This window comes from Diprion similis, chromosome 11, assembly GCF_021155765.1.
Source record: "Diprion similis isolate iyDipSimi1 chromosome 11, iyDipSimi1.1, whole genome shotgun sequence".
Taxonomy (NCBI): domain Eukaryota; kingdom Metazoa; phylum Arthropoda; class Insecta; order Hymenoptera; family Diprionidae; genus Diprion; species Diprion similis.
Window position 1 is genome coordinate 6,066,358 of NC_060115.1, and position 25,304 is coordinate 6,091,661.

Genomic DNA, 25,304 nt, shown 5'->3' on the forward strand with positions numbered 1-25,304 from the left:
TTCGAAAGTAAAAAGTTCAATAATTAGGTCTAAGTGTGTCGATAACTGGTATACTTACTTTACAAATTCGTGAATCAGTTTTGCTACCACCCGACCAAATTAACTTGGCATATATGGTCCACTGAAAATCGACCTTCTCTCTCTCTCTCTCTCTCTCTCTCTCTCTCTTTCTCTCTAGTCCGTCATCGGGGAGGTTCCTTATCGAAAATCGCAACGGAGGCACCGCGTGGCCGGGCTACCTGGTACCGGATCCTTTCGGCGTAGAATCGGCTCTGACATGTCCGTTGGCGTGGAATAACGCGTTTACGAGAGGTCTTTGTCCGGGCGGTGCTCCGGACTCGTCTCGGAACCTCGAGGAGTGCCTCTTGCTTCGAAGAGTACGATCCGACGGCCAGACGACGAGACGAAGAGAAGTTCCCGGGCATTTCTTGAGCGGCGGCGTAACAAGCGGTAGCCGGTAGTAATTGGATAATCGTCCGTCTTCCTCGGCCCCCGGTTATACCTGGTTGTAAGGGATGATTTTTAAGGAAGGGATTACAGATGCCTGCGCATTAAACTCATCCCCAAAAAATACTTCCCGTCTACCGGGCGCACGCTCAATTTACCAGTTTCCTCAAAATTAGCGCCGCTCGCTGCAGCGGACTTTCCGATGCGCTTTTCAAACTTCGATATTATACGCGGATCGTGATGGAGAAAATTCCGTGCATGTTACAGTTATATCTTCGTGGCGGGAATTTGTCGCGATAAGGGGATGAGAATTTAACATTGAGGCAAGCGAACCGAAAGGAGACGGAAAATTGTGCAGGAAAAACGTCGACAGTCTGAAGTGCAGCGTCTCTGCAGCCGCGATTCAACCGCCCGTCGTAAGTTCGCTGCTACGTTATGCACCGCACCGCACCCCCAACCCTTCACCCCCCTGCCGGTACCTATTTGTTACCACCGTATGCCCTCGCCACTCGTTTCACAATGTTCTCAACCATTAGCCGAATTGCAAACCTGCAACTCCTCGTCGCACGTCGCCTCCGGCACGAGACAGTTTATCGAGTGATTGTCACCGAGATGAACGTATACGTATACGTATACATATTCGAGTACTTAGCTGTAAAGGCTGCGTTCAGAAAAGTCATGATGAAAAATGTGAACCGGCGAGTCGCTCTCTCTCTCTCTTCCCAAAGTGGCGAGGATCGAGAGCTTGTGAAAAAGCAGAGAGAGAAAAAAATATGTACCTATATACCTATGACGAGTATGGAGGCAAAAAAAGAGCGTGAAAAGGTCGCCATTAATAACTCTAATAACCGTCGAATATTTTGAAGAACTTGAAATACATTGGGTGATGTGCAAGAAAATAAAGAAAAGAAAAGAAAAGAAATATTGGCGTGTAAGGTATTATATATATTGAGAATCGGGCGCCGGGTCAAAGCGGCTTCTTTTCCCTGTGTTGTACCCATGCACGGATGATGGGGTGTCTATAGACGTAAAGAGGGGAGGGGAAGGGGGGGGGAAGGGGGGTTAACAAAACGCAACAAATATTTCGGCAAATAGTAGAAATAGAGGATATTTCTCTGCGCATTCGTCGGCATTGTCAGCAACCCGCTGTCAGAATATCTCCGGACTACGAGGACGTCGGCACCGCACGCAGGATTGCAGGAGGAAAGTAAAGTATAGGGAGACCCGGATTTTCGAAAACATGTCCGCAACAATGAGGGTATGATTATTATACACATTTTTTCTACTCCATTCTCTCTTCCTCTATATCTCTTCCCGCCGCCCTTCGAAAACGCCGGTTTGTATACCTGCGGACGGTCAGCGAGACCGGACCCTCGTCACGTCGTCCACAGGAGCATCTCAATATAGGATATATACGAGACATAGACTCGAGTCTCTCCAGGTCGAGTCCTCGTCTCTACTGACCCTTCGTTCACGGGGTGAAGTCTCCCCCGTTTCACGGATATATTTTTTCCCTCAAACGCCGTCCCGACAGCTCCTCCTACTGCCAGGCTCCAGGATTCCTCTATGCGAATCCAGCACCTGGTCACTCGGTAAGGGTCCTGCAACTATTTAACGCTCTTTATTCTCGCAATTTTCACTCTTCGAGATCGATCGGCATCTTGTTCAATCTTTTTAGCGTACGGTTTGAAGTTGAGAGGGTAAAAACTATAAAATTCTCTGAGATTTAGAGAGTTCCTCTTCGTCACGTTACTCGCGATTATCTATCCCAACTCAAATTCACTGCAAAGTATTCTTAGTCCTGTAGAAAAACCGATCTACAATTATACTTAACCAGAACATGAGATCGTGATCCGATTAATGTGGATGTGAAAAACACAAAGGTACGTGTGTATAATATATCGAGAGAACAGATAGACCGAAGAGAGAGAACGAGAGAGAGAAAGAGAGGGAAAGGAAAATAAAGGGATCCGAACGGAGCAATTTTCCTTTTCATCGTTTGAAATTTGTCAAACAGCAGAAGCAGAGCGTTATGGTCTCGGGCATATCGAAGAGGGTTGACGCGTCACGGGAGGGCGGAAAGTTGTCAGGGGTGAGGCGGAGGGAAGGCGTTGAGGCGTCTCAGGTCGGGTACCAATTTTCAAACGCGGCACGTCGCGAACGCGTTATTGAAGGCTGCCGAGCGGGTATTGAACGTTGAGTATCCGAATGATCGGTGTGTTCCTGGGAGAATAGGGTGTTCGGGGGTAGGACTCTCGGCAGGGTACGCGGTAAATGGCTCCTCCGGAATTCATTCATCGGCCGGAAACTCCACTTCTGAAGGGTAGGAATGTATGTATGTATGTATGTATGTATGTATGTATGCATGCAATAGGTATACCTACCTACCGATTGAGACGAGACGCTAACCACCTAGAACACAAACAGTGCTTACAATAACGTGTAGGTACCAATACGGCGCAAGTTTTGCGGAGAATTGGTGAAACGGACGTCGGACAACCGCCCGGGATGCCGTTTGAATTGATGCAACTGTGTTTACCGTACTTAGAAACTCACCGGGTTTCCTACTTTGTAAATGTATATGTATACATATATATATATATATATATATATATGTATATGTATATGTATATGTATTATACTATAGCACTTTTGGCCGGTTTTTAGTGTGCGCCGACGCCAAGCAGGTCTGTGCACCGTTTATGTAGACATGGGGTACAAAGGATGGTGCGCGGTGTGCATTCTGCGACCTGCGACGACACGGCTAATTTTGTCAGTAAGGCTGAAGAGCCTCTCTTGTGACGATGATGCCTCATGATATTTCCGACTTCTTCGGGATCTCTCAATCCCCTTTCAACACTCGAGCTGTGCGTGCGTTTCTTCAATACCTACCATTGTTGAACGCACAATACGTATACTCTCAAAGAAAGTTCAGTATGTAATATTGTACTTATTCGTAGATGATATACATCTGCGTACTTGTTTCGAGAGAGCTTTTCAAGTTTGCATGATTTTTTTACCATCCAAAAGATAGAAGTAAATAATAGATGAACAAGAAGACTAATCGTTGTACGGATCTGTTCGAGGAAAAATTGAATTTTCAACACAATTATGAAATTCATTCTAGCCGAATGAATAACACACATTTTCTTTCGATTCGTTTAACAAATCAGTGCTCCAATCGATTCACGAACCGTGCTGTTATTAACGATGCTAATAAAATATTCGATTGCATTTGCAAGTAATTACTTATTACAACGGTATACATTTTAAATGAATAAATATTATAGCTCTCCTAATTTATTCGAAACACATATTTCATTACGCGATAGATATTGAAATCATGCATAATAAAAATGATCCACTAAACGATGTATTTAAAAATTTATATAATTTAGCATCACGTGATTTCTAAAGATGAAACAATTCAGCTCTTTACCGCGTAAATTATACAGTATAATAAAAAGGAGAGGAGAAATGAGAAGATAGCAAGAGCGCAAAAGGGAAGGTACAGCTTACGCGTATGCGTTATGCGAACTCGTGGCGCGATGAGACGCGATATGGCGGGGGGGAGGAAAGAAAATAAAAATGTGCGCGGGAGGGTGAGAAAAAATGAAGAAGAGAAATAAGAAGAAAGAGAGAGAAAAAAAAAGAAAAAGTGGAATACATAAAGAAAGAGAGACTAGGGAAAAAATATACAAAAAGGGAGGAAAAAGATTCTTTCGTCAAGGGGTGAAAAGGGGATGATGGATGTGCTGCGTCAGTCGCTACGTCAGCGAACCTCTGTCGCGTGTCTGTAAAGCACCGTATGTATCCACCTCCGGCTTCTTCTTATTCTTCTTTCCGCCTCCCCCCCCCCTCCCTCTCCCCCTGCCGCCCCTTTCTTCCGCATATCGCATATAATACATATTATCGCGCCTTTCAGTGGCGTCAAAACTCCCCAACCGTTTTCCAAAACGCTTCGGGATTGATAGAACGTTTTCCATATTTTTTTGTTCCCCAATTTTGACTTTGAAAAGAGAAAAGATTTCAAAGAAGAAAAAAAATCATGCAAATATAATTATTGAGCTTCGCTGCTGACTGCGTGAGAATGAAAAGAACGTTTATCAGTCTTTTCCTGCAAATCCAGCTAAACCGAGGCGAAAAATTTTTCAAATAAAATAAGCAAGCAAGGTTCCCCTCTCGCGGGATTCACTCCTGCAGAAGGCGGAAGAGCCGAGGGACGAACGCGGCAGCATTTGTGAAGCTAATGAAGTCGTAATGGTCGTTCATGACGGGAGCATACATATATGCATATCACACACATCGAGTACGGGTGTAAACCCGAGTGAAAAAGGGCTCCGGGTGGTGAATTAGGGCTGCGGAATAGTCAGTCAGTATCCTTCGCACATTCACACGACGTACTTATATTACACACATATATATATATATATAAGGCAGGGTCGCGGGGCTGATATTAAATGCAAACGTTACGATATCAAAACAACTCTAACGCACGTAACGCGCGCGTCAGAATGCCCACTTGAGGGCACCCCTCGGATGCAGCAGCGCACCGAGCGCTAAATAGCCTTGTACCATACTGCATATATAGATATAATGTATATATATTTCTCTCACTTCGACTTGTTCCTTCTCTCTCTTCAACCTAGAGCCGCGGCTCATAGGGTGGCGGATTCCCCTTTCGAAAGCGTTAGCTTTTCTACCGCGTGCGCTACATATAATAGACACAATGGACCCGACATACCGATCAGAAAACACGATTCATATTTGTAGGTATACCTACTGTGTCTAGAAGAGTTTTCTTCTACCCCTACGATTCACCCTGACATTTTACGCACGTGTTTATACACTCATACGCTGCTTGTAATACGAATGTGTAATAATAAAAATAATAATTACTATATTATCCTGCAGTTACGCTTTCACATACAGTAACGACATGAACGATGTAAGTTAAGAGTAACTCTCGCTGACGATGAGTGGATCAGGCTGTCTTTTTTCTCCCGTACTTTGGTAATTGGCAACTGATCGTGTTCGTCGATACACCTTATAACGTGTCTCGCAATTTTACGGTGCAATTTCTATATACACGTGAGATCAAATATACGAATTTCAACGGATTCATTAACCAACGTACCGAAATATCAGTCTTAATTATTCAACACATGCAACTCGGCTGTAAGAACGGACAGAGAAATATCGGCGTTTAGTTGGATGAATATTTCTGTATATCAGCTAGCGTTATACGTATATAGGTATATAAGGTGTAAAGTATAACGTAGTGCGAAGTCGTTTTTTACACGCTCAACTTATCGCGTATGCGAATAGACGATATATACGTATACACCGACACACACACACAGACCCCTTGCATATGTATATTTTGTATATGTATAAGCTGTCGACGCGGGATAATTCCAGTAAGTACGAAAAGCGACAGATTTCCTAAGAGTTAATGGAGCGTGTATCGGGCATTTATTGTGACGCCAGTGATTACCATAATTTTTCCATATTTCCGTGCAAACTTTATTGCCTGACACACACAGAGCATCGAAGCTATGATAATTCGTCCGTCGCGTGACGTCAGACGTCCTCCTCTTCCATCTGGTGAATAGTAAATATCTGAAAACATAACGCAACTCCAGTGTACCAACTGCGCGTAGGACGTCACTCGAGTGACTATATTGGTCAAGGTCGCAACCTGGTGAAGATACCGACGAAGAAGACGACGGACGCAAGTTCATCTCGTGCGACTGTTTTCCGAACAATGATACCAAGTCTGGGAGGGCGAGGGAGAGTGCGTTTGAGAAATCGTGCTCGAGGTGCCGCTGCTCCACCCCCGAGATCCGAGACCGGCGCCCTTACACCGAGTGGTAAAACCGGGAAAAGAACGACTCGGAGTGACACCAGCAGAATAGGCGTGGCCGCTCCTCCGCGATCTTATACACAAGGAATAAAAGAGACTCCCTTTTGAATAATATAAGGACTGCGAAGTCGTCGAGGACGACGGCTATGAAGCCTGATACAGCCGCCTTGAATGAACCGCTCGGTCGGCGAGGAGCCGCTCGAATCTCTCGAATGACTTGTGCGCCTCGCCGCCGTGGCTGACTTGTCAAGGACACAATGAACCGAGGTTATCTATTACAGGGACCACGCTGCTCGCTCCCTTTCCCTTCATCTCCGTCCCTCTCGCTCCTTCACCCCCTGCGCTTCCACCCTCCTCACCGCTTCTCCCAGCTCTGCGCAGAAACTGATTTAGCGATTTTTTGCCAACTTTTCTTTCAATCGCAAAGGAACTTATCACTTTTTTTTCTTTTCACACGGTACGAGATCACCATTCTTCATTCCTCGATTTTGCCCTCCGCAGGCTTCACTCGAGAGAAACCATTCGCGATTAGTAAGATCTGAACTCGTTCGCGTATTATTTCCTCCTCTAAAGTGATTCGACTTCGAGAAATGGTTGAACGAAGATTTCAAGATAAGAATGATAAGTCAAGATTACAATTTTTTTTCGAAAAAAAAAAACTGGTCAAACGACTAAAGTGAGAATGAAAATAATTCGGCGATAATCATCGTGGCTGCAACTTCACTGGAAAGACACTCAACGATCAGCCAAGGATGAGGATCCTTATACCTTTTGCCATATTTCTTACACACTCTATTCGTCCCTTGCCCTGCTCTCTTCGAGTCTTCCTGTCTAATTCTAAGTTCACTTTCTCTGGATACTTGCTTATTTGTACTTATGGTTCTATCTAGTATCTTTTTATCTATCTATCCCACTGTCTCTGGTTACAGGACACAGCGGGGTGAACCAGCTAGGAGGAGTCTTCGTCGGAGGTCGACCTCTACCGGACTCAACGAGGCAAAAGATTGTCGAATTGGCGCATTCGGGTGCAAGGCCGTGTGACATCTCGCGGATACTTCAAGTGAGCAACGGATGCGTCTCAAAGATCCTTGGCAGGTTGGTTGAAATACTGCACACAAATAATTGAGTAACCAACTGAATTCGAATAACTAAAAATCGATGTAATTTTAATTTAGAAAAGGGCTTCTTATTTTTCACTCTGTCTTCTTCTTCCTTTTTTTTTTTTTTCTCGTCCTTCTTCTTCACTAATCAACGAAGCGTAGGCAATGAAAAGCACGCATCTTTAACCGCGATATTTTTCGTCAAAGAAACTCCGCCTCTTTTTACTCGTCAGTTTTCCGGGGTCGACGATGCGACTGTAATTAGGTTTTCCGGTTGACCTTGTCGATGCGAAGACAAGCTGCTCTCGCCTTTTCCACCTTGTATATCAACTTACATATTTTTTTCCATCAAGCTGAGAGAGATCAAGATGAAAAAGGGAGAGCAAAACTGTTCCGACTGAAACGATGAAAATTTTTTTTTAATAAAACCAAAATATAAGAAAAAAGAAGGCCTGGAAAAGGAAAATTTTCGTCCTCGTTTCCTCCGACCTCGAAACCCTTGGCCACAACCTGGCTCAGCACTACCACGAAGTCACGGACCGGGTTAATCCACCGGTATCAAGTAGATTAGCTCTGTTCGTAGTCGGACAAACGATTTCACCCGTGGTTCCGAGAGTCGGGGGTCGGAGGTCGGAAGAGGAGATAATCCTGTGCGGCGGAAAATTAGTAGACAAAGTAAATAAAAAAAGAGAGAGAAATAGGCGGGAAATTCAACAGCAACGCGCGTTACACGTGCGCACGTATCTATAGACTCCATCTCCGTCTACTAAATTGTACCGAAAATTCTTATTGTTGCAGGTACTATGAGACGGGCTCGATAAGACCGCGTGCAATCGGCGGTAGTAAACCGCGAGTGGCGACCGCTGAAGTTGTCAGCAAGATTTCCCTCTACAAACGGGAGTGTCCCTCGATTTTCGCGTGGGAAATCAGGGATCGTTTGCTCCAGGAAGGTGTCTGTACCAACGACAATATACCCAGCGTAAGTACGATTGCATTATTCGAAATATACACGCCGGACGTGAAAGTTTCGGAAATACCGATAAAGGGTTGGAATTTTTTGCGTCGACAAAACTTGACGCGGTGATTCCGTGTTCCGTTGAAATTAGTCAGGTGTAAGACGTGACGTCCTGCTCGAGGATGGAATGTAAAAATTGATCTTGCCTCCGGTAGCGTCTGAAGGTCTGTCGTAGGCCTGGAATGCAAGATGTAGACGAGGCGGGGCGAGGCAAGGCGGGTGATGAAAAAGGCGAAGAGAGAGCGGATCGGCCGGAGGAGAGACCAAGAGAGAATGAAGGCAAAGGAGGGCTGCGAGAAGAATAAAAGTGTCCGTGACTCGCGAACCGGCCGTTGCCATGGTTATTTGCATGCGTCCAATAAACGGTGGCTAAGGGGCTCTCGCCCGCTCCCTTTCCGCCATGATGGCGTGGGTGGCGATGGGGTGAAGGATGGGCGGCCGGGGCGCCGGGTTCGTTCGGGGTGGTGCGGTACGCTACGCGAGGCGAAGAAAGAGGGTCGCTAAACTCCCCCCTGCAGCCGCTCTCCCGTAATGGCTTCGAAGGAGCTCCGAGGAGCGAGGACTTAAAAAACGGAAGACGCGCAGCGCGGGGTGTTCCAGAGGGAGAGATGGTTGCTCCGTTTCTATCCGGTAGAACCTAGATGGTGGGAATACGAGTCGAGACAAAGGAGAAGGGCGGCGGCAGCAGGGAGGGGGAGGGAGGGGGGTGTCAAGTGGCGAAAAACGTATGATGTGTACCTGTTACAATTAACGAACGAAGTGTAAATTTCTTTTGACGTACTTTCGAAATTGTTATGTTATATTATAGGCATACTACCTAGTTATGGTTCAGGTCTGGAAGTTCGACCCGAATATCACACGCGGTTTCGCAAAATACGTCTTATTTTCGAATAATATCGAAATATCAGGTTTCCTCGCGATCGGTGGCCTCCAGGCTGTAATGATCCGCTAAGTATATAGGCGAACCGGACTCTGTATTGCCTAAGAAGCTGCTAGATTACACGATATATAATTCTCTGTTTAAAACTGAAATCCACCTTTACGTCAATCTTGTTGGGAAATAATTATATTGTAACGTAGGTACGTCGCGCTTTCTCATTTTCGCACGGTAATGAGACTGATCCTTCGATTTATTAGAATTTATTTGTTTTTTTCTCTTCCTTTTTTTCCCCAACACTGCAACGTACGGTAGACTTTCGTCAATTCTCACACGTAAAATAAAGACTGTATATAGAGTCTGATCGTGACGTGCAAAGAAAAGATAAATAAAACTGTATAAGTGATATTCTGATAGAATCGCAATTTTGCAGAAAAAGACGAGTTTTAGAATTACTCGAAAATTCCCCACCTCCCCCTTCTCTCTCTCTCTCTCTCTCCCTCTCTCCGCCGCTTTTTACACAGTCAATTTTTTCCCCGATGGAAAAAACCACTGAGGAAGTGGCTGATTGGAGATAATCATGAATTTCGGTCTGATAGCGAATCTGCACACGTGAATAGGTACGGGGTTTAAACCGAGGGGTTCCTACGGGATGCGATATTAAATATGAAATTTTATAAGAGGCCGCGGTCGGGAGGGGGGGAAAAGGGGGGTGACAAGGTGGTAAAAACAGCGAAAAATCAGGGGAGAAAATCTGGGTAACTCGGGGTAGGTATAAGGTACACGAGGACAGGCACCTGCAGCGCTGCTGCTGCTGCTGCTGCTGCTGCTGCGAAGCGTATCCAATTTGATGGCATTACAATAACGGGGGTAATGTCTGAGAATAATGAAATTTCCCCCAATCACGAGGACTCGCTCGGAATACGTTTCCCGAGCGCGCACCTCGTCCTCCTCCTTTCCTTCCTTCCTCTCTCCCTCTCTCTCTCTCTCTCTCTGGCTTCCGGAACTATCCATGAAGTCTCCATTGTCTACGCGACATGCTCGCAGAGTGTATACAGGTCGCTTTGAAATTAGCACGATTAGCCGATCTATTTCGAAATCGACTTCCACCCCCCCCCCCCCCTTCCCTCCTTGCCGCATAGGTTTTAAGGTATATTTCACCGCGCCTTTTTCAATTCTTCTATTTCAACCATTATAATGTACAGCTACAGGAATATAGTCATGTAAGTACGTACAGAGTTTTCCACCAGATCTAAAACTTGGCCCGAATTTTTTTTTTTTTTTTTTTATTCTTACACCCTCTCACACCTCTGGGATAGATTTGTTTTTTTTTTCTCATTTTATTTCTCGTCCCGAATACGCAGCTGTAAGCTCTTCTCACTGTATCATCACACAATTTTCTAGGGAAAATTTGAATCCAGCGACGCGGGCAGATCGCTCGCGCCGGGTGTTGCCGCCGGCAGGAATAAGCGGGGTTGCGTTCGTCCAGCTCGTCGTTCTGGTACCCGGATTTGAATCTGGCACCAGGCGGTGGAGCCGAACCGTTATTGGTTTAACCGCGTCACTGATTCTGGCTTAAATCCAGCGGCTCTCATTCCTTTTTCCACGCCCGAACTCCCGTCAACACTTTGCCACGCAAAGTCCGTCGTATTATTATATAACATCCAGATGTTTCAAGGAAAACGGATATACTCAAAGAAAAAAGAAACAGCCAGTGATAAATTTAGCAGCACCAAGTGCCTTCGTAATTCGATATTCGTGTACATACATGTACAAGCTTCTGTATTTAATTAAATATCGAAATAGTTTAAATATCTAAAAGAAAACTTGTTTCATTCAATTCTAATGTTATACACATATGATAGGTATACATATATGGATGTATATTTATAATTATTTTCACAGAAATGCGGTATTGGCAACGACGAAGGAAAAAAAAACGGTTGAAATATTACCCGATGATTTGCTTTATGAGAGAACATTGCCGATTTATGAACAAGAAGCAAAAAAATGTGACAAAATTTTATTTACGAGTATATAACAATAACGCCGTTCAAATCGAGTTGTTTGATCGACGATTTCCATGCGTTTAAAACGCGTTTCGGTATACACATATTATATACCGGAGAGCACCGCTGTTCGGGAAGATTACATTTGTCCAAGCGAATCTCGACGTGCAGGCGTGATGTTTCATGTCAATAATGTCCCGGGACAGCGGCGAGGGGGAGGAAGAGGGTGCGGAACGCTGGTTCCGCGTGGGCGGCATTTCGGAGCAGCGTGGACAGTGCGTAAATTAATAGTCTCCCGACACCCACCCCCACCCCCATCCCCATCCCCGTCCTCGTCCTCTTCCTCTTCCTCGTGCGGTCCCAGGGATGCTCGAATTGTTTAACTGAGTGGGATCCGTGCGTGGCGCAGGGCCCCGAAAGGGTGGGGGTGGGGGTGGAGGAGGGAGAAGAGTCAGGGCTGCATTGCGAGGTCCTCGGCTGGGCCGCGTTCCGCACCCTCGAACAACTGCGACGGCATGTAGCGCACGCCCTCGGCTCGTGTTCTACACGGCCGAGATTGTCGCCAGTGTCCGGTACTCGGGTAAGTGATGGTCGGCGAGGGAGGGGGTGAGGGGGTGAGAAGAACGACAAAAACGATTTAAACGGTTTGACGCCCCCCGCGCGATTCGACCGCAACTCTGATTCCGACACTGCTGCCTACGTTTTCTGCCTCTGCCATTATGTATTAGGGACATTAGGGATGAAACGGCCAAGGACCGTCCAAATCGAAAGTTAGGATATTAAGGAGAGAAAAGTGGTTGAAAAGTGGTTGAATAGGTAATAGAAATGGATGTAAAAACGAATTCGAATTACACAAGCTATGACTAATTATTAAGTTACCCGCATAACTTGAGAAAAGATCTTTTGTTATTAGAACCTTTGGAATAATTGAACGCTCGTGTTTTATCCGCCGATTCTATTGATTTTAGATACGGATCTCCGGAGATCGCTTGGATTGTTTTTTTTTTAGTAATTTTTGTGATTTTTGTTAGTAATTTTATTTCCGCATTATGTATATTTACCACGATGTAAAATTCGTTCAAAGTTTCACACACAATCTGCGAGGATCTTGTAAAAATATCTGCAAAATCCGATCAAAAACACGGAAGTTGAATAATTTTCTTCGTTCTAATCATAAAACCTCTCATCAAATTGTTGATATATTAGCTCATTGTGTTACGCGTTATTTCTGTCGCGTATAACAAGGATGTTGTTTCATTCGTATTCTGATTCACTGTAGAATCGTTCGTGCACGTGACGTTAGAGTAGAGTTTTCGAACAGTTTTTCCTCTCTTCCTAACTTTTGATTCGGACGGTCGTCGGCCGATTCATCCTTAACTACGCGTACATTCGCATCGCGGTTTATCTCGACACCGTTCGAACCCCGAGTTGTTTGTCCTGCGCTATACGTTCAATTACGTATTCGGTTGGCGTGGTTCAGGGGCGTCAAACACACTCGCAGTCCACTCGTGGGATTGGATTGAATTCTTGTCAAACTATAAAACGATTACATCTCTTTTATCATTCGTTCATTTTTTTTTTTTTTTTTTTTTTTTTATATATCTCGCAGACACCTGCACAGATCAGTCTTACACTTTAATGTAGAAGTGCAGAACTATCGAAGGTGAAAGTCGGTATTTGCAACATTGAAGTGGGCAAATAATAAAGCGCAAGTCTTGAGGGTATTTCTTGACCGCAGAAGCGGGGCGCGGCGCGTTGTTCGAGTATCATAAATCAGAGGGAAAAGGGCGTATAAAACCCTATATACGTTATACCTGGTCTACGACTCGTTGCCTTAGAGACAAAGAGAGATTTTCTCGCTTGCGGATATATCCGAGCAACCGAATATATTTAGCGGGGATCTCGATTTGTGAGGGTGAGTTTCGGGGTGACAAAGCTCGGCCGGGAAAAATACATAATGCAGAAGCCGGACGTCTACGCGCGACACCCTCTGACTCGGACCAAGTCACCGAGAAGCGCAGAGAGAGAGAGAGAGAAAAGAGAAAAGAGAGAAGAAGGAGAGTCAACGCGAAAGGCAGACCCGAGAGAAGAGAAGAGTTGATACTCACTCTCTCTCGCCCTCGAAACCCGCGAGGCTCCCTCGTCGATCGTTCTTCGTATCGTAACTGGGGTGCATTGATTTACGCAGGGTGAAATTGTTCGCTGTTTTGCCGTAAGAAAAAATCCTACCACCTTCCCCTCGTACGGCACAGGAAACGATTCACTTTACTCGCGTCGAGAGTTCGCGTCGTTTTCAATAGTACGTTTTAAATTTTTGAAATTTCTATAACTTTTAAACACAATCTTCAGACTTTTTACCGTCAGATTCGCATCTCCGGGAATTTAGTCACGCAATGAATCACGCAACCAGGTGTAAGAACAATATAATCCAATAGAATTGGTCACAGCGTAAAATTTTCAAAAACTTAATCAACAGTGATTTCTGAATGGAGAATAATTGCAGTTTCAATACACAACAATACTAATATCAGACAATTAGAGGGGGATAAATAATTCAAGCAAGGTAAAATTCCGGGGTTCGATTGCCATGTAAAAAAGAGCGCTCGAGCGATTAGACAGTGAAATATGTAAGAGAGGTGATAGATGGAGAGAGACAGGCGGTACCTCGTAAAAAACGGGCGAATGGTTCGGGGTCCGAGAATCGAAGCCTGTGCAAGACTCGAGGGCCGAAAGATCTCTCGGAACGATAGTTTAGTACGGCGGCCCGAAAGGATCGTGGATAAACCGCGTTGTTATCCACACGCGGAGGCAAGATGGCGAGTTGCTGTCCGAGCCAGTAACGTCAACGTCGCTCGAAAGCACTTCGAACGGGCTGCAACCCTACACCGGTCATCAGGTTCACGATGCGTGTATGGTTACGCACACACGGAGCCGACGGGGCCCGACGTCAGAAAAATGGGTCCGGGGTCCGGTGCAGACTCTCCGAGGTGGACGTCTCATTGTCAGCGGCTCGTTTCACGCGATTTCACCGACCCGAAGGGACACCCGCGATCTCCTTTACCTCTTTTGTTATTATTATTATTGTTGTTGTTGTTGATGTTGATGTTGATGTTGTCGTTGTTGTTATTATTATAACCAACTATCAGACGTATCGACTTACGCCCCCCGTCGCTGCAGCCTTTTCTGACCCACGCAAGGCCGCTAAAGTTTCTTTCCGTGACCAAGCCTGGATTGCTTTGCCCCCCTCTTATATAGTAGTTATACCATTTCACCGGTTTCAGGGAACTCCGGTTCCCGCAATTCAACGCCTGAAAGTTTGATGAGACGTCGCATCATTTTCGCACCTTCCAAGTGTAACGTTAAGAAACGTTAGACGTAACGTCTTCGTTAAAATAAATAAAAATTGATAAATCAATCAATTGTGATTACAATTTATTGTCACTGCTATACAATTCATGCAATTCACTTTCCCCTTACTTTGATTGAAATTTAAAAAAAAATCCTAACAGCCAAGTATCGCGTTCGCATCGCAGCGAGAAAGCTTTCGAAAGCTCGAACCCCATGAAGTATCGGTTGTGCTGACCTAATATATAGCTAGCCGTGGATATAAAGAAGTGGACGGTGTAGTGCAGAGTGTGTCGTATGGGGAATTGCGGGAAGATCGTAGTTAAATTTTGCTATCCATCCACGCGGTGAACTCGACGTAGTTAAACTGTGCAGCAGCAGCAGCAGCAGCAGCATCAGCATCAGCCAGGGAGGCAATATCGCGCGACGCGTGGCGCGATTCCCCCTCTTTTTACTTCCCCAACTTGACCCCCTGGGGTGCTTTCGTTAAATACTCTTAGCGATTCCCCCGTCTATGCAAGTGTGTGGAGGGAGGGCATGTAGCAGGAGGATCACCGAGAGTGAGAGCCAGCTGGCAACGGATTTAAATCCGTGATTATACACCCCCGGCATCGTATCTACTCGCCCTTTCACCACTCTCTCTCTCTCTCTCTATCTCTATCTCTATCTATCTCTCTATCTCCCTCCCTCACTCTGTGTTTAAATTGCGAATACCGCGCATTCCTCGCGTTCTATTTAAATCTAATTTGTATCCCGTGAAGTTCGGTTCTCAACCACTATGGTGAACGACTCTGTATACCAGCAGCTATGAGGTTCGTGTTTCGCGGTCACTGCGGAACCCACATCCAGATGGTCGTGAAATACTTGTCATTTTTCGAGTTTCGTTTATCTACTACGAGAGGCCGCCTCTCGATTTTGTTTTATACTTGTTTTTAACTGCTACCAAAGCGTCGACGTTTCTCGGTCATGAAAAAACAGGAACTCTCTCTTATTACGACGCGACACTTCATACAATACAACGATATTTCTTTGGGGTGCAGTTTACACATGGTGAAGTGACGGCGAGGGAGAATTAAAAGCCTATAATATAACCGTTGGGGTCACAAAGTTCACGTTATAATGAACACTAAGACAATATAGTTAAAGATGATAAATGGAAGTTGAAAATATATGTAACTAAATCGAAACGAGAGTAATCGAATGTGTTAAAATTGATTGAACTGCATAAAAAAAACAAGCAAAATACACAAAACAAACTGTCCAAATATCTCGTCGAGCCAAAAATATTGAAACAATATGAAAACCATCACCACAAGATAGTGTTATAGGAGGGGGGGAGTAGAGAATAGGACGAAATCCATGTTATATCGTTTACTGCAATTCCACACGCGGTTCGTGGCGGGAAGAGAAATTGCGGGGTGAGATTGAGTCGTCGCCCGGGTCGCGGTCTGCAGCCGATGCCCGAATTTTTAACCTGGGTGGATTTCCCACGCCGAGGCCAAGTCCTGGCAATACTTCACTCGAGCGTCACGACCGGGGTGACACGCGGGTCGGTTGCAGGAGCAAAGGGAAAAGGGAAGCTTTGCAAGGCGCGTGCCGCGTGCCTCGGATCCGCGTAACGAGTGTAATTGCCGGTGATTACCGGAAAATTGCAATTTTTCGCTCTCCCCCTTCCCTCTAATTCATCGATTTTTCCCGAAAATTTGTGTACATCGTTAAAATCCCCCATCGAACGCGCAAGTTTGAGTTTGATGGTTGGAATTGGAAAAAATGAATCCGCAGGAATTGGATTGGATTGAATTTGAGAGAAATTAGGAAGATTGTTGACCGAAAATTGATTGCTACTTTCATACAGTTTTATCTAGAGATCATATTCGTACGTTGAATGTTTATGAAATTATTTTATTCTTAAGCTACGAGACAATTACTTGTGGATACAAAGAAAGAAAATAAAGGAATTATATCGATGATTTATTTCGCATCACTTCGAAACTGCAAAAAAATTAATATCATCTTTTGATCACTGAAGTAGAATTTATTCTTTTTTCCAGCAATCGATTCAGCGCTGCTATTTATCGATCGTAATTATCAGGGTGGGTGTAATGTAGAATCGAATATTTTACGATACTAGAATGATAATAAAATGAGTAGATTTCAGTGAATTTATAAGAAATAGTCTTCTGCATAAATTAAGTAACGACAGAGTGGAATCGAACGAATCTACCAGATTCTTAAGAAACGAATCACGACAAACAATTCTACAGCTTCGTTTACAACTTCAATATCTTAAAAATTATTTTCATTATCCCAGATATTTTGGTCGATTACGAATAATATGATAACGACTATCTCGATTCACGTCCAACCAACCTCCTGTACATAAAAGAACAATTACCTTCAAATACGAACCCTGATTCAATAAACTCAAAAGCGTCCAACCCACCGCTTAAACCGGCGACTGAAATTGGCCGCAGAAAATTACAGTTTACACCGTACAGGTTTGGCGAGGTGAGCGATATACAGCGGCGGCTAAAAATGAGGGGGGTTTTTGATTATTTGGTTAGGCGATGGGGTGCCGATCACCTAGCCTGCAATTTCCTCGGGCGCGTACCTCGCGTAGTCGAAATCGTTGCCGAGGTCGTGGTCGGGGTCGGGGTCGGGGTCGGGGGTTGGCTAATGACAGGTTGCAGACCCGAAACCCGGTATCCCGGTGCCTGCACGTCGAGTCGAGGGCGAGACACGTGCTCCTGCTATCATTCGCACCCCCATTGCGATCTGATTCCGATCGAGAACGATTTCGTCCCGTTCCCGTCCTCCCGCAGGCCGCGCGCGTCGTTCGTCAAGGGCTTTATAAGCCGTGACCGTGATCGTAATTTGCGATTGGTTATGCCACCTCCCCACCCCCCCTTTCAAATGCTCTCTCGATTTCTCCCCCGGATGATGCCCCCCTCCCATCCATGGATTATGTCATGTTTAAACGCGTGCTGCGTGTTATCCACGCCTCTGCAACTTGAATAAATTTCAAGAATTTTGGTGGATTTTCGCGCGCAATTGTAATGTTATAATCCTAACTGTCTCACAGCGCATCATCTGTATCGTTTATAAATTTTTGTACCTGTGAATAACGATAACAAAGATCACAGACTTCAACCTACAGAGACTCGAAACCAAGAAAAAATGAAAACAATCAAATAACGAGACAGCTGAAAAGTTTGCAGCAAAAAAAAAAACAAAAAACTGCAGCAATTACTCTGGAAGCGCGCATCTTTGTACAGACTGCAAAAACAGGATCATGGATCGTCGGAGAATATCAAGTATAGCTTAGGAGTCGGAACTCGACACAGATTGCATAGGTGTGAGGAATGAGGCTGCAGATACACCGCGGAGGAGGGATGCTGCCGCTTATCCGATCCCCGCGCGGCAACCGGAAGTCGGTGAATAGCGAGCCCTTACGCCGTGCATGCGCCCCGTCACAGCGCGTGTTTCCGCCCGCCTCTTCCTTCAGGCGTTCTCCTATTACCCCGGCAAAGCGGGGAGAGAGACAATATTATGACGTCTCTATCCGGCTCCGGCTCCGACTCTCCGACGCCCCTATCGCTCCTTTTGCCACTTCGCACTTCGCACTTCGCACTTACCACTTCACGCTTCATGCTAATTTTATTGATCGAGCCTACGAGGCCCTGGAGACAGCGGGGTGCGGGTACCGCGACTTATTATTCGCAGACGGCGAAAACGCGGGGCAACTAAGGGGGCTGATACGGTTTTCATCTGCTGCGACGCGACGTCGGACATTTCGGCGAAACGTTGTAAAAGGAAATCGGCGAACCCGCGTAGCTTCAGAATTCAGCGGTATGTACTTTATACCGTTGAAAGTTCTGCGGTTATACGTGTACCTATGCGAAAGAAAGTTTTCCGAGGAAGCTTGGCGAACGCTCGAGTTTCACAAGCGTGTAATCTTTGTGAATCACAGCTATTCCGTCGAATTAAACTTCGCTTTATAGACCCTACGAACCAAGCGGTGAGGATCCGAGATCTGGCTTCACGTGAAATGTAAACAGTGCACGGTAAAAGCTAGCTAATATTAAGTGTCCTTACCCAGAGACCCGGACCTGTTGACTTAACCCTTTGAATCACACAGATTTTTGTGTTGAGTCAACTTTCATAGCGAGATAGGATTCTATGGTTTTTTATAAGGTCGCTGATGTGGTTCGACATACCGAATTTTCAAAATCTGATTTCAGATTCGTAATCAGCAACCCCAAAAACTAACAATTTAAATAAAACACGAATACGCATAGAGGAGTGACTTTCTCGAAAATGAATTATTCCTTCAATTCTCACGATATTTTTCAGTCAATTTGTTTTTTAACAATAATAAATTATATTGTATCGCAATAATTAGTCTCAAGTATTGAAACCTTATCATTACACCATCAGAAACATAAAAGAAGAAGAAAACCGCAAAGAAATATGTTTCCAAAGTTGTCTAGATATACAAAAAATGGATATAAAATAGGTGGTAAAAATACTTGCGACTATGGTTCAAAGGGTTAAAAGGAGCGCCGCTGCAGCTCGAGCCCTGGCGCAGCTTAACATATAATTTCGCTTACAGCTGAGGGATCCTTGCGGCTAGCAGTGTTTACAATTTCCTCATCATTCACGGCCATTGAGGTGATCCAATTGCGCGACAAAGCTTTGGATCCGGCGGCACATGGACGGCAATAAAGCGGCAATGAATCGCGAGGATCGTTTCGATTCAATTTGTGAATCCCAAGTGCCGGGGCAGCGCAAACACACGCAAAGCTCTAGAGTCCGGAGTCTAGGGTCTCTGCCAAGGCAAATAGGACGAAAAAGGTGGAAAGGAGAAAAAAGGAACGAACTGACGTGGATCTCGACTCGGCGAGTGACGTCGAGTGCCGCGCGTGCATTCGTTCGTTCATTCGTTCGTTCGTTCGTTCGTTCGTTTGTCACCCGGTGATTGACGGCAGTGACAAATAAGCCCTTTGTACAGGGAGTCTGGCTACCGCTCCCTTCATCCCGGTTCCTGCCATGCTCGCATACATACCTGGACTTTGAGCTCCTGCGCGTGGTCCAGCTTATTCCCTAATTGTCCCCATGTCGGTATTTATATCCACACGTAGAGAGGAACGCGGTTCGGTTCGTTAGGCAGCCATGCAAAGTAGTGTCAAAACACTCAAAGACTCCCCGAATCGTCTCAAGTGATTGTGAGTCGTGGTTAAAAGTCTTTTCAATTCCAGTAACCGATCATACTCACGGTTTTAACGATCGTTTTGCTCGAGATTGGATTAGTCGAAATCACCGTAAGTGAATTCCTCGCGAATTTAGGGTTGGGGTGGAGATTTAGAGAAATCAGGAAACGGAACGCGAAACACGCGAAAATCTGTTTCATGTGCAATACTTGATAACGAAGAGAGTGAAAACGTAGAAAAGTCGAAACGCAGAAGGGTCGATGTAACGGAAGCGAAGATATAGAATCGCTGAAATGAATTGAAAGAACATACCAATCCTAAAAAACTTTTGCTTATCTTTGCTTCGACTCAATTTCTACGATTTGACTTTTAAACGTTTACACATAGTTCTGCGTCTTGAATTTCTATGAAATAGGCATTCGCGCTTTTGGAAATCCAGTATTTCGACTTCTCTATTCTAATAATAAAAAATATCGAGTACATACCTGGGAATAATTCGAATTCGATTTTCCACACCGCGTTCATAGCATGAGCCGGATGTTGTGCGCTTTCTACCCTCGCGGATACCGAGAGGGTGGAAACGTGGCCGGGGTTCAGGGCTGTCGAGTCGCATCAACGCTATGGGCCGGTGACACCGCGACGCCTCGGCGTCGGGTCGTCGGGGCGCCGGGACGCCAGGATAGCGTCGTCAAGGAGCCTCGAAAGCCGCGACGGAAGCGGAGCCGAAGGATAACGCGGCTCGCCGTCTCTCCTGACCAATTTTAGATGTAATCCAGAGCTTGTCTGACTCCCGGACACCTGGGGGTCAGTCACGTGACGCTGCAGACTCCTGCACCTCGAAAAAATAAGGAAAAAGGATTAGAAAATAGAACGAGTAGAGAGCGGAAGGAAGAAGATCCAACTTTTCGAACTATCAGACGCGGAAATAAGGAGTCGAAATAATCTGAAGGCAAGGAAAAGCACTTTGCAAGCGGAAAAAATTTGATCCTTTAATGCCGTACTTTGCAGATAATTCAGATAAACCGGAGTGTCGATTTCTTTACGTTCTTTCTTAGATCTTTCGTCAAGTTTTAATTAAATCTTTGCATAAAAGAGCGGTGAAAAACGTCTAGGTTTGACGAGAAAAAAAGAAAGATTTTCAGATTGGAAAAATTGTCGTTTCTTTTCTTATTCGTCGACAGCGGAAAACTCTTTTTCACCGATATTAAAACGTATGTACCTACCACCAATACACAACGGCCCGTGGCGAACGGTTTTATTACCTTGGTTACAAGCGCAATTTGCAATATACGAGTACACGGAGTGTCGCGAGAAGATTTGAGCCACAGGGTGTGAGATAATCTGCATTGGCTTAAAAATCCCGGCAAGTCCCGGACGTACAGCGACAGGAAATACAGTGTACCTATCCGTAAGAGTCCCCTGGTGCGGTTCGTCGTCTGTAATTTGTGCCTGGGAATAACGGTGCGGAAGAGTCGTCGAATCCCCTCGTGCAGACCGAGAATCACGTGTTTCTTTTTAATTACCATACGCGTTGCGTTTCATCCAGACGTGCTAATGTTCGTAATAAACCCCAGGAGGCGTTCATCAATCGGCAAACATCGTGCCAAAGCTGACGTCTGAGCGAATAAGGTTGAGTGCCTGGAGGGTGCAACGATTGCAGCTTTGCTCCCTAGTTTTGTTTAATCTTGTTATTTTAATAAGAATAAAATGATAAAAATAATTATTTAGAAAAAAAAGAGACGAGTTCTAATCCCCATTTTTGCTCCTCTCGCTCTCTGCGGTACAGGTATCGTCGATCAACAGAGTTCTGAGGAATCTCGCTGCCCAGAAGGAACAGACTCAGCAACACCAGCAGCAGCAGCAGAGCGTCGGCGTCGGGGTCGGCGTGGGTGCCGGAAGTCCCGCCGAAAGCGTCTACGACAAGCTCAGGCTACTAAACGGCCAGGCAACCGGCTGGCCGAGACCTAATCCTTGGTAAGTAGTCACGGTATCGGTAGCGTCAGACAAGCAAAACAACGAGGAGGGGATAAAAAGTTGGAAGAGTCAGTATTTCGTATGGCCGATACGTGGAAATCAAGATTTTGAAAAATTCATCATTCGTTGTTTTATTGTCGCATGTTGTACTTGCCAATCGAAATACCGATCCATCCAAGTTTTTACCCCCGGCCAAAACAGCTTGAACGATTCGTACACAGTTGTACCCTGTGATTAGATTTTGAAAATTGTCCAAATAAGATCGCAAAATTCTTCCGCCTACCTAAAAAAAAAATTGTCCAAACCATGAATGCGATTTTTCGACGATACCATCGTACGATCTTCAAGTCCATCGATTTCAGGTACCCTTCGGGTCCCGGGAGTCCGTTTCCGTCCTTGCAGCCGAGCTTGAGTCCAAGTCACTGCTCAGCGCTGCCACCCGACACGGCGGACATTCTACACGCGAAAAAGGGTGAGTTCAAATTATAAAAATCATTTTGGGGACAGAACGGATTGACTCAATTCGAACGATGACGAAATTAAGGTGCATGCGGTATTATAATAATGTGTTGCACGATTCGTCAGGTGAAAAGTTCGGAACAATTTCGACAACGCGTGGGTATGCGTGCCGAGCAGTCGGGCGCGTGCACATGGCGGAGCTTTTGGAATATAATTGTAATTTGGTGGGCACCGCGACCGCGTTTCCCGAGTTTCCCGTTCCCTTTGCCTGCGCTGGGGCACATCAAACGCGGAACTCCTTTGGGGGGAATTTTTTCCCCCTCCTCCTCGTTTCTCCCTCTCTCAACAAACCAGTTGGTGGGGGGGTGGGGGGGGAGGTCTGTCACGGACAGTGGCGGTGGTTATGAACGCGCGGTTAGCCACCGCGCTTCATCCCCGTCCGTTCAGAACCAAAGAGGCTGAATACACCCCCAAAAATCGGGGTTAAAATTAATATCAGAATCGAGGTGATAACGCGCGAAAATTTTTTTCCTCGTTTTTGTGAATTATTTTGCAAATGTTCAGAGGTTGCAGATTTTCGCAATGACGTTAGATAAATAACAGAGAGGGTAACGATGCATGTGAATAAAAGCCCTTGCGCGTAGATTCGAATGAAACTTCCGCCCGTCTGCATCCGACGAGCGAGAATATCGCCTGGAGGTCGAGGGGCGAGGAAAGTGGTATGGGGGCAATCAAATATGGCAACAGTTTCGACCGCTCAGAAGCACGTGAGCCCTCGGGGGGGATTTATCAGGGATGTTTGAAATCGGGTGCGCCGCGGCGCGGTGAGCGGGATCGTTTTATAGGATAACCAGAAGCCGGTGTTCCGCAGCTTTGCCGTAGGAGTTTGTGCCTACCCCCGCCTCATACTCAGAGAGCTCGAATGCCCGGGGCGTCGAGTCGTCGTCGTCGTCGTCGTCGTCATCGTCGTTGTTCTGGGGTCAAAGAAACCCCAGCAAAACAGATTATCCTGCAATCATCGCCGCAGCTATACCGATAACTTTGAGCGTTTGATTGCGCTTTGATGGTCGTGAACTGCATCGCCGTTGGGAAACGCACGAATCAAAATCCCCCCTCCCCCCATATTTTATTAATCTCAGCTCGTATTGCATGCGCAGAGGTGCAACGAGCCTCGGTGGCTCGCAATCAAGATTGCAGCATTGCATTGCATTGCATCGCGATGAAAGACACAGGCCTTAGCTGCGGAGTGCAGGAACTGGAACAAGAAGACGAAGATGAGGAAGAAGAAGAAGAAGAAGAAGAAGATGGCTGACAATGGAGGGCCGCGGAGCATTGTCGGAGGGTGCAGGAACAGTGAAATTTTTCTCGGCCTGCAGAGGAGAAAGGGGAAAGTTCCCGTTGTGCGATCATAATGGCGAACGCGAGGCTTTGCGTACCTACATCCTACATCAACGAGATGTGCTCAACTATTGTTTACCACCTTCGAGACCCCGGCGAAAAGTCTATGCAGCAATGACAAAAACTTATGCTAGGTCGCGCAAGCCGGAGTCTCGATGACGCGGTGGACGCATCCGGTCGACTTATTTTTACTCCCGCGAAGAGTCGTCTGTCGATATAGGAACATGCGGCTCCATCCTTGGATAAGAAAGGAAACAAAAGACTCACGCCCTTGTTCGCCAACCCCGACGCATCGCGCCTAGCTATTCCGATTGCTGTTTTAATTATTTCTGATGAAAATGCGACGGGAGATCTGGCGAAAGGGTCGTCGATAATGGTCTCAGTCTATATACCCGACGACGAATTTTTTCACAAACAGTTTTTCACTCGACTCTCAATCGTCATGAATAATATACCTGCCAACCGGTTTGTCGGTGTTAATCTCACCCGAGAATTAATAATCGTCGAGAAATTGGATGAAAATCGTGAACCTCGGTAATATAAGTGAGAAGCTGAAGTAAACTCTTAACGAAACTTGTAGCCAGAGAATAAATAAATAATTATCGAGTCGATTGTTCGACGCTGCATAACCGGATCCATGAATTAGCCGCGCTTCAAGAAAGCGTCGACAAACCCGTCATACGTGGAGGTGAAGGTGGGCGAGGAGATCTTATCGGTATATACCTATATACAGAGCGGATAGAGTCCGGTCGAGGATACGGACGCGGTGATAAAAACGTATACGTACCTCGTAGACAAAGAGAAGGCGAAACGAATCGACGGGGCGAGGGCCCGACGGGCCCGACTGGCCCGAGGTGGAAGGGCCCGGATCGCGGCGGGTAACCCGAGACGTGGCGGTAGGTCGGAAGATTGAGGCCCGAGATAAATGCTAACGCGGCGCGGGGACGCCGAGTGACGGGGTGACCGACGACGATGACGATCAGTGACGCGAACCGACGGCCGATCGACCCGCGAATCGCGAGAGAAACGGAGAACATTGAACGGGGCAGCGGGGAAAAGTTGATGAAAAAATAAAGGAGTAAAGTCGAAGATATTGAAGAACGGCGAGCCGAAGGGAGTAAGATCTATGTAGAGATCCAATGGGATCCAGATCATAGATCGTCGTTGCGTCGTGGCAGCGTCCGAGAAACTGGACTGCTTTCCGAGGGGTGTGCGGATATTATTTTTATTTTTCCACCACCTCTGCGTCACCGGTGAAAGAATTATAATTTAACTTCAAACGGAACTTGAAACGATTCCAAAATCACGAAGTAACTCTTCTTCTTCTTCAGCATGAATCTTTGCCATCGCGTTACTAATTTCGACATGATCTCGAGAGAGCCTCTCAGCATATTTTATGACGTTTGCAGGCTAGCGCGCTGTGGATCGAAGATTTGATCAGCGAATATGGCACAGCTGCATTCTAGCGTATGGAATGAGAAGAAAGGCAAAGAATAATAGCGGAAAAACGCGTCGACTCATTGTCAATGAAACCCAAACTTCGTTCGGAGATCTAAAGTGTATGTACGTAGATACAGTAGATGATACGCGTGACTCGCGACTCT

The 25,304-nt window shown here is 45.8% G+C and overlaps 1 protein-coding gene across 2 annotated transcripts in view; it reads left to right on the forward strand.

The window, feature by feature from the left end:
- LOC124412351 (paired box protein Pax-6-like) overlaps positions 1-25,304 on the forward strand; it is a 59,845-nt gene that overhangs the window by 15,594 nt on the left and 18,947 nt on the right. For both annotated transcript variants that reach the window (XR_006929788.1, XM_046892151.1), the window contains exons 3-6: positions 7,243-7,408; positions 8,212-8,392; positions 21,656-21,843; positions 22,206-22,315. Coding sequence is in view for 1 of the 2 variants with exons in the window: in XM_046892151.1 (XP_046748107.1) it covers positions 7,243-7,408; positions 8,212-8,392; positions 21,656-21,843; positions 22,206-22,315 (645 nt within the window). In the remaining variant the exon portion in view is untranslated. The remainder of the gene's footprint in view (positions 1-7,242; positions 7,409-8,211; positions 8,393-21,655; positions 21,844-22,205; positions 22,316-25,304) is intronic.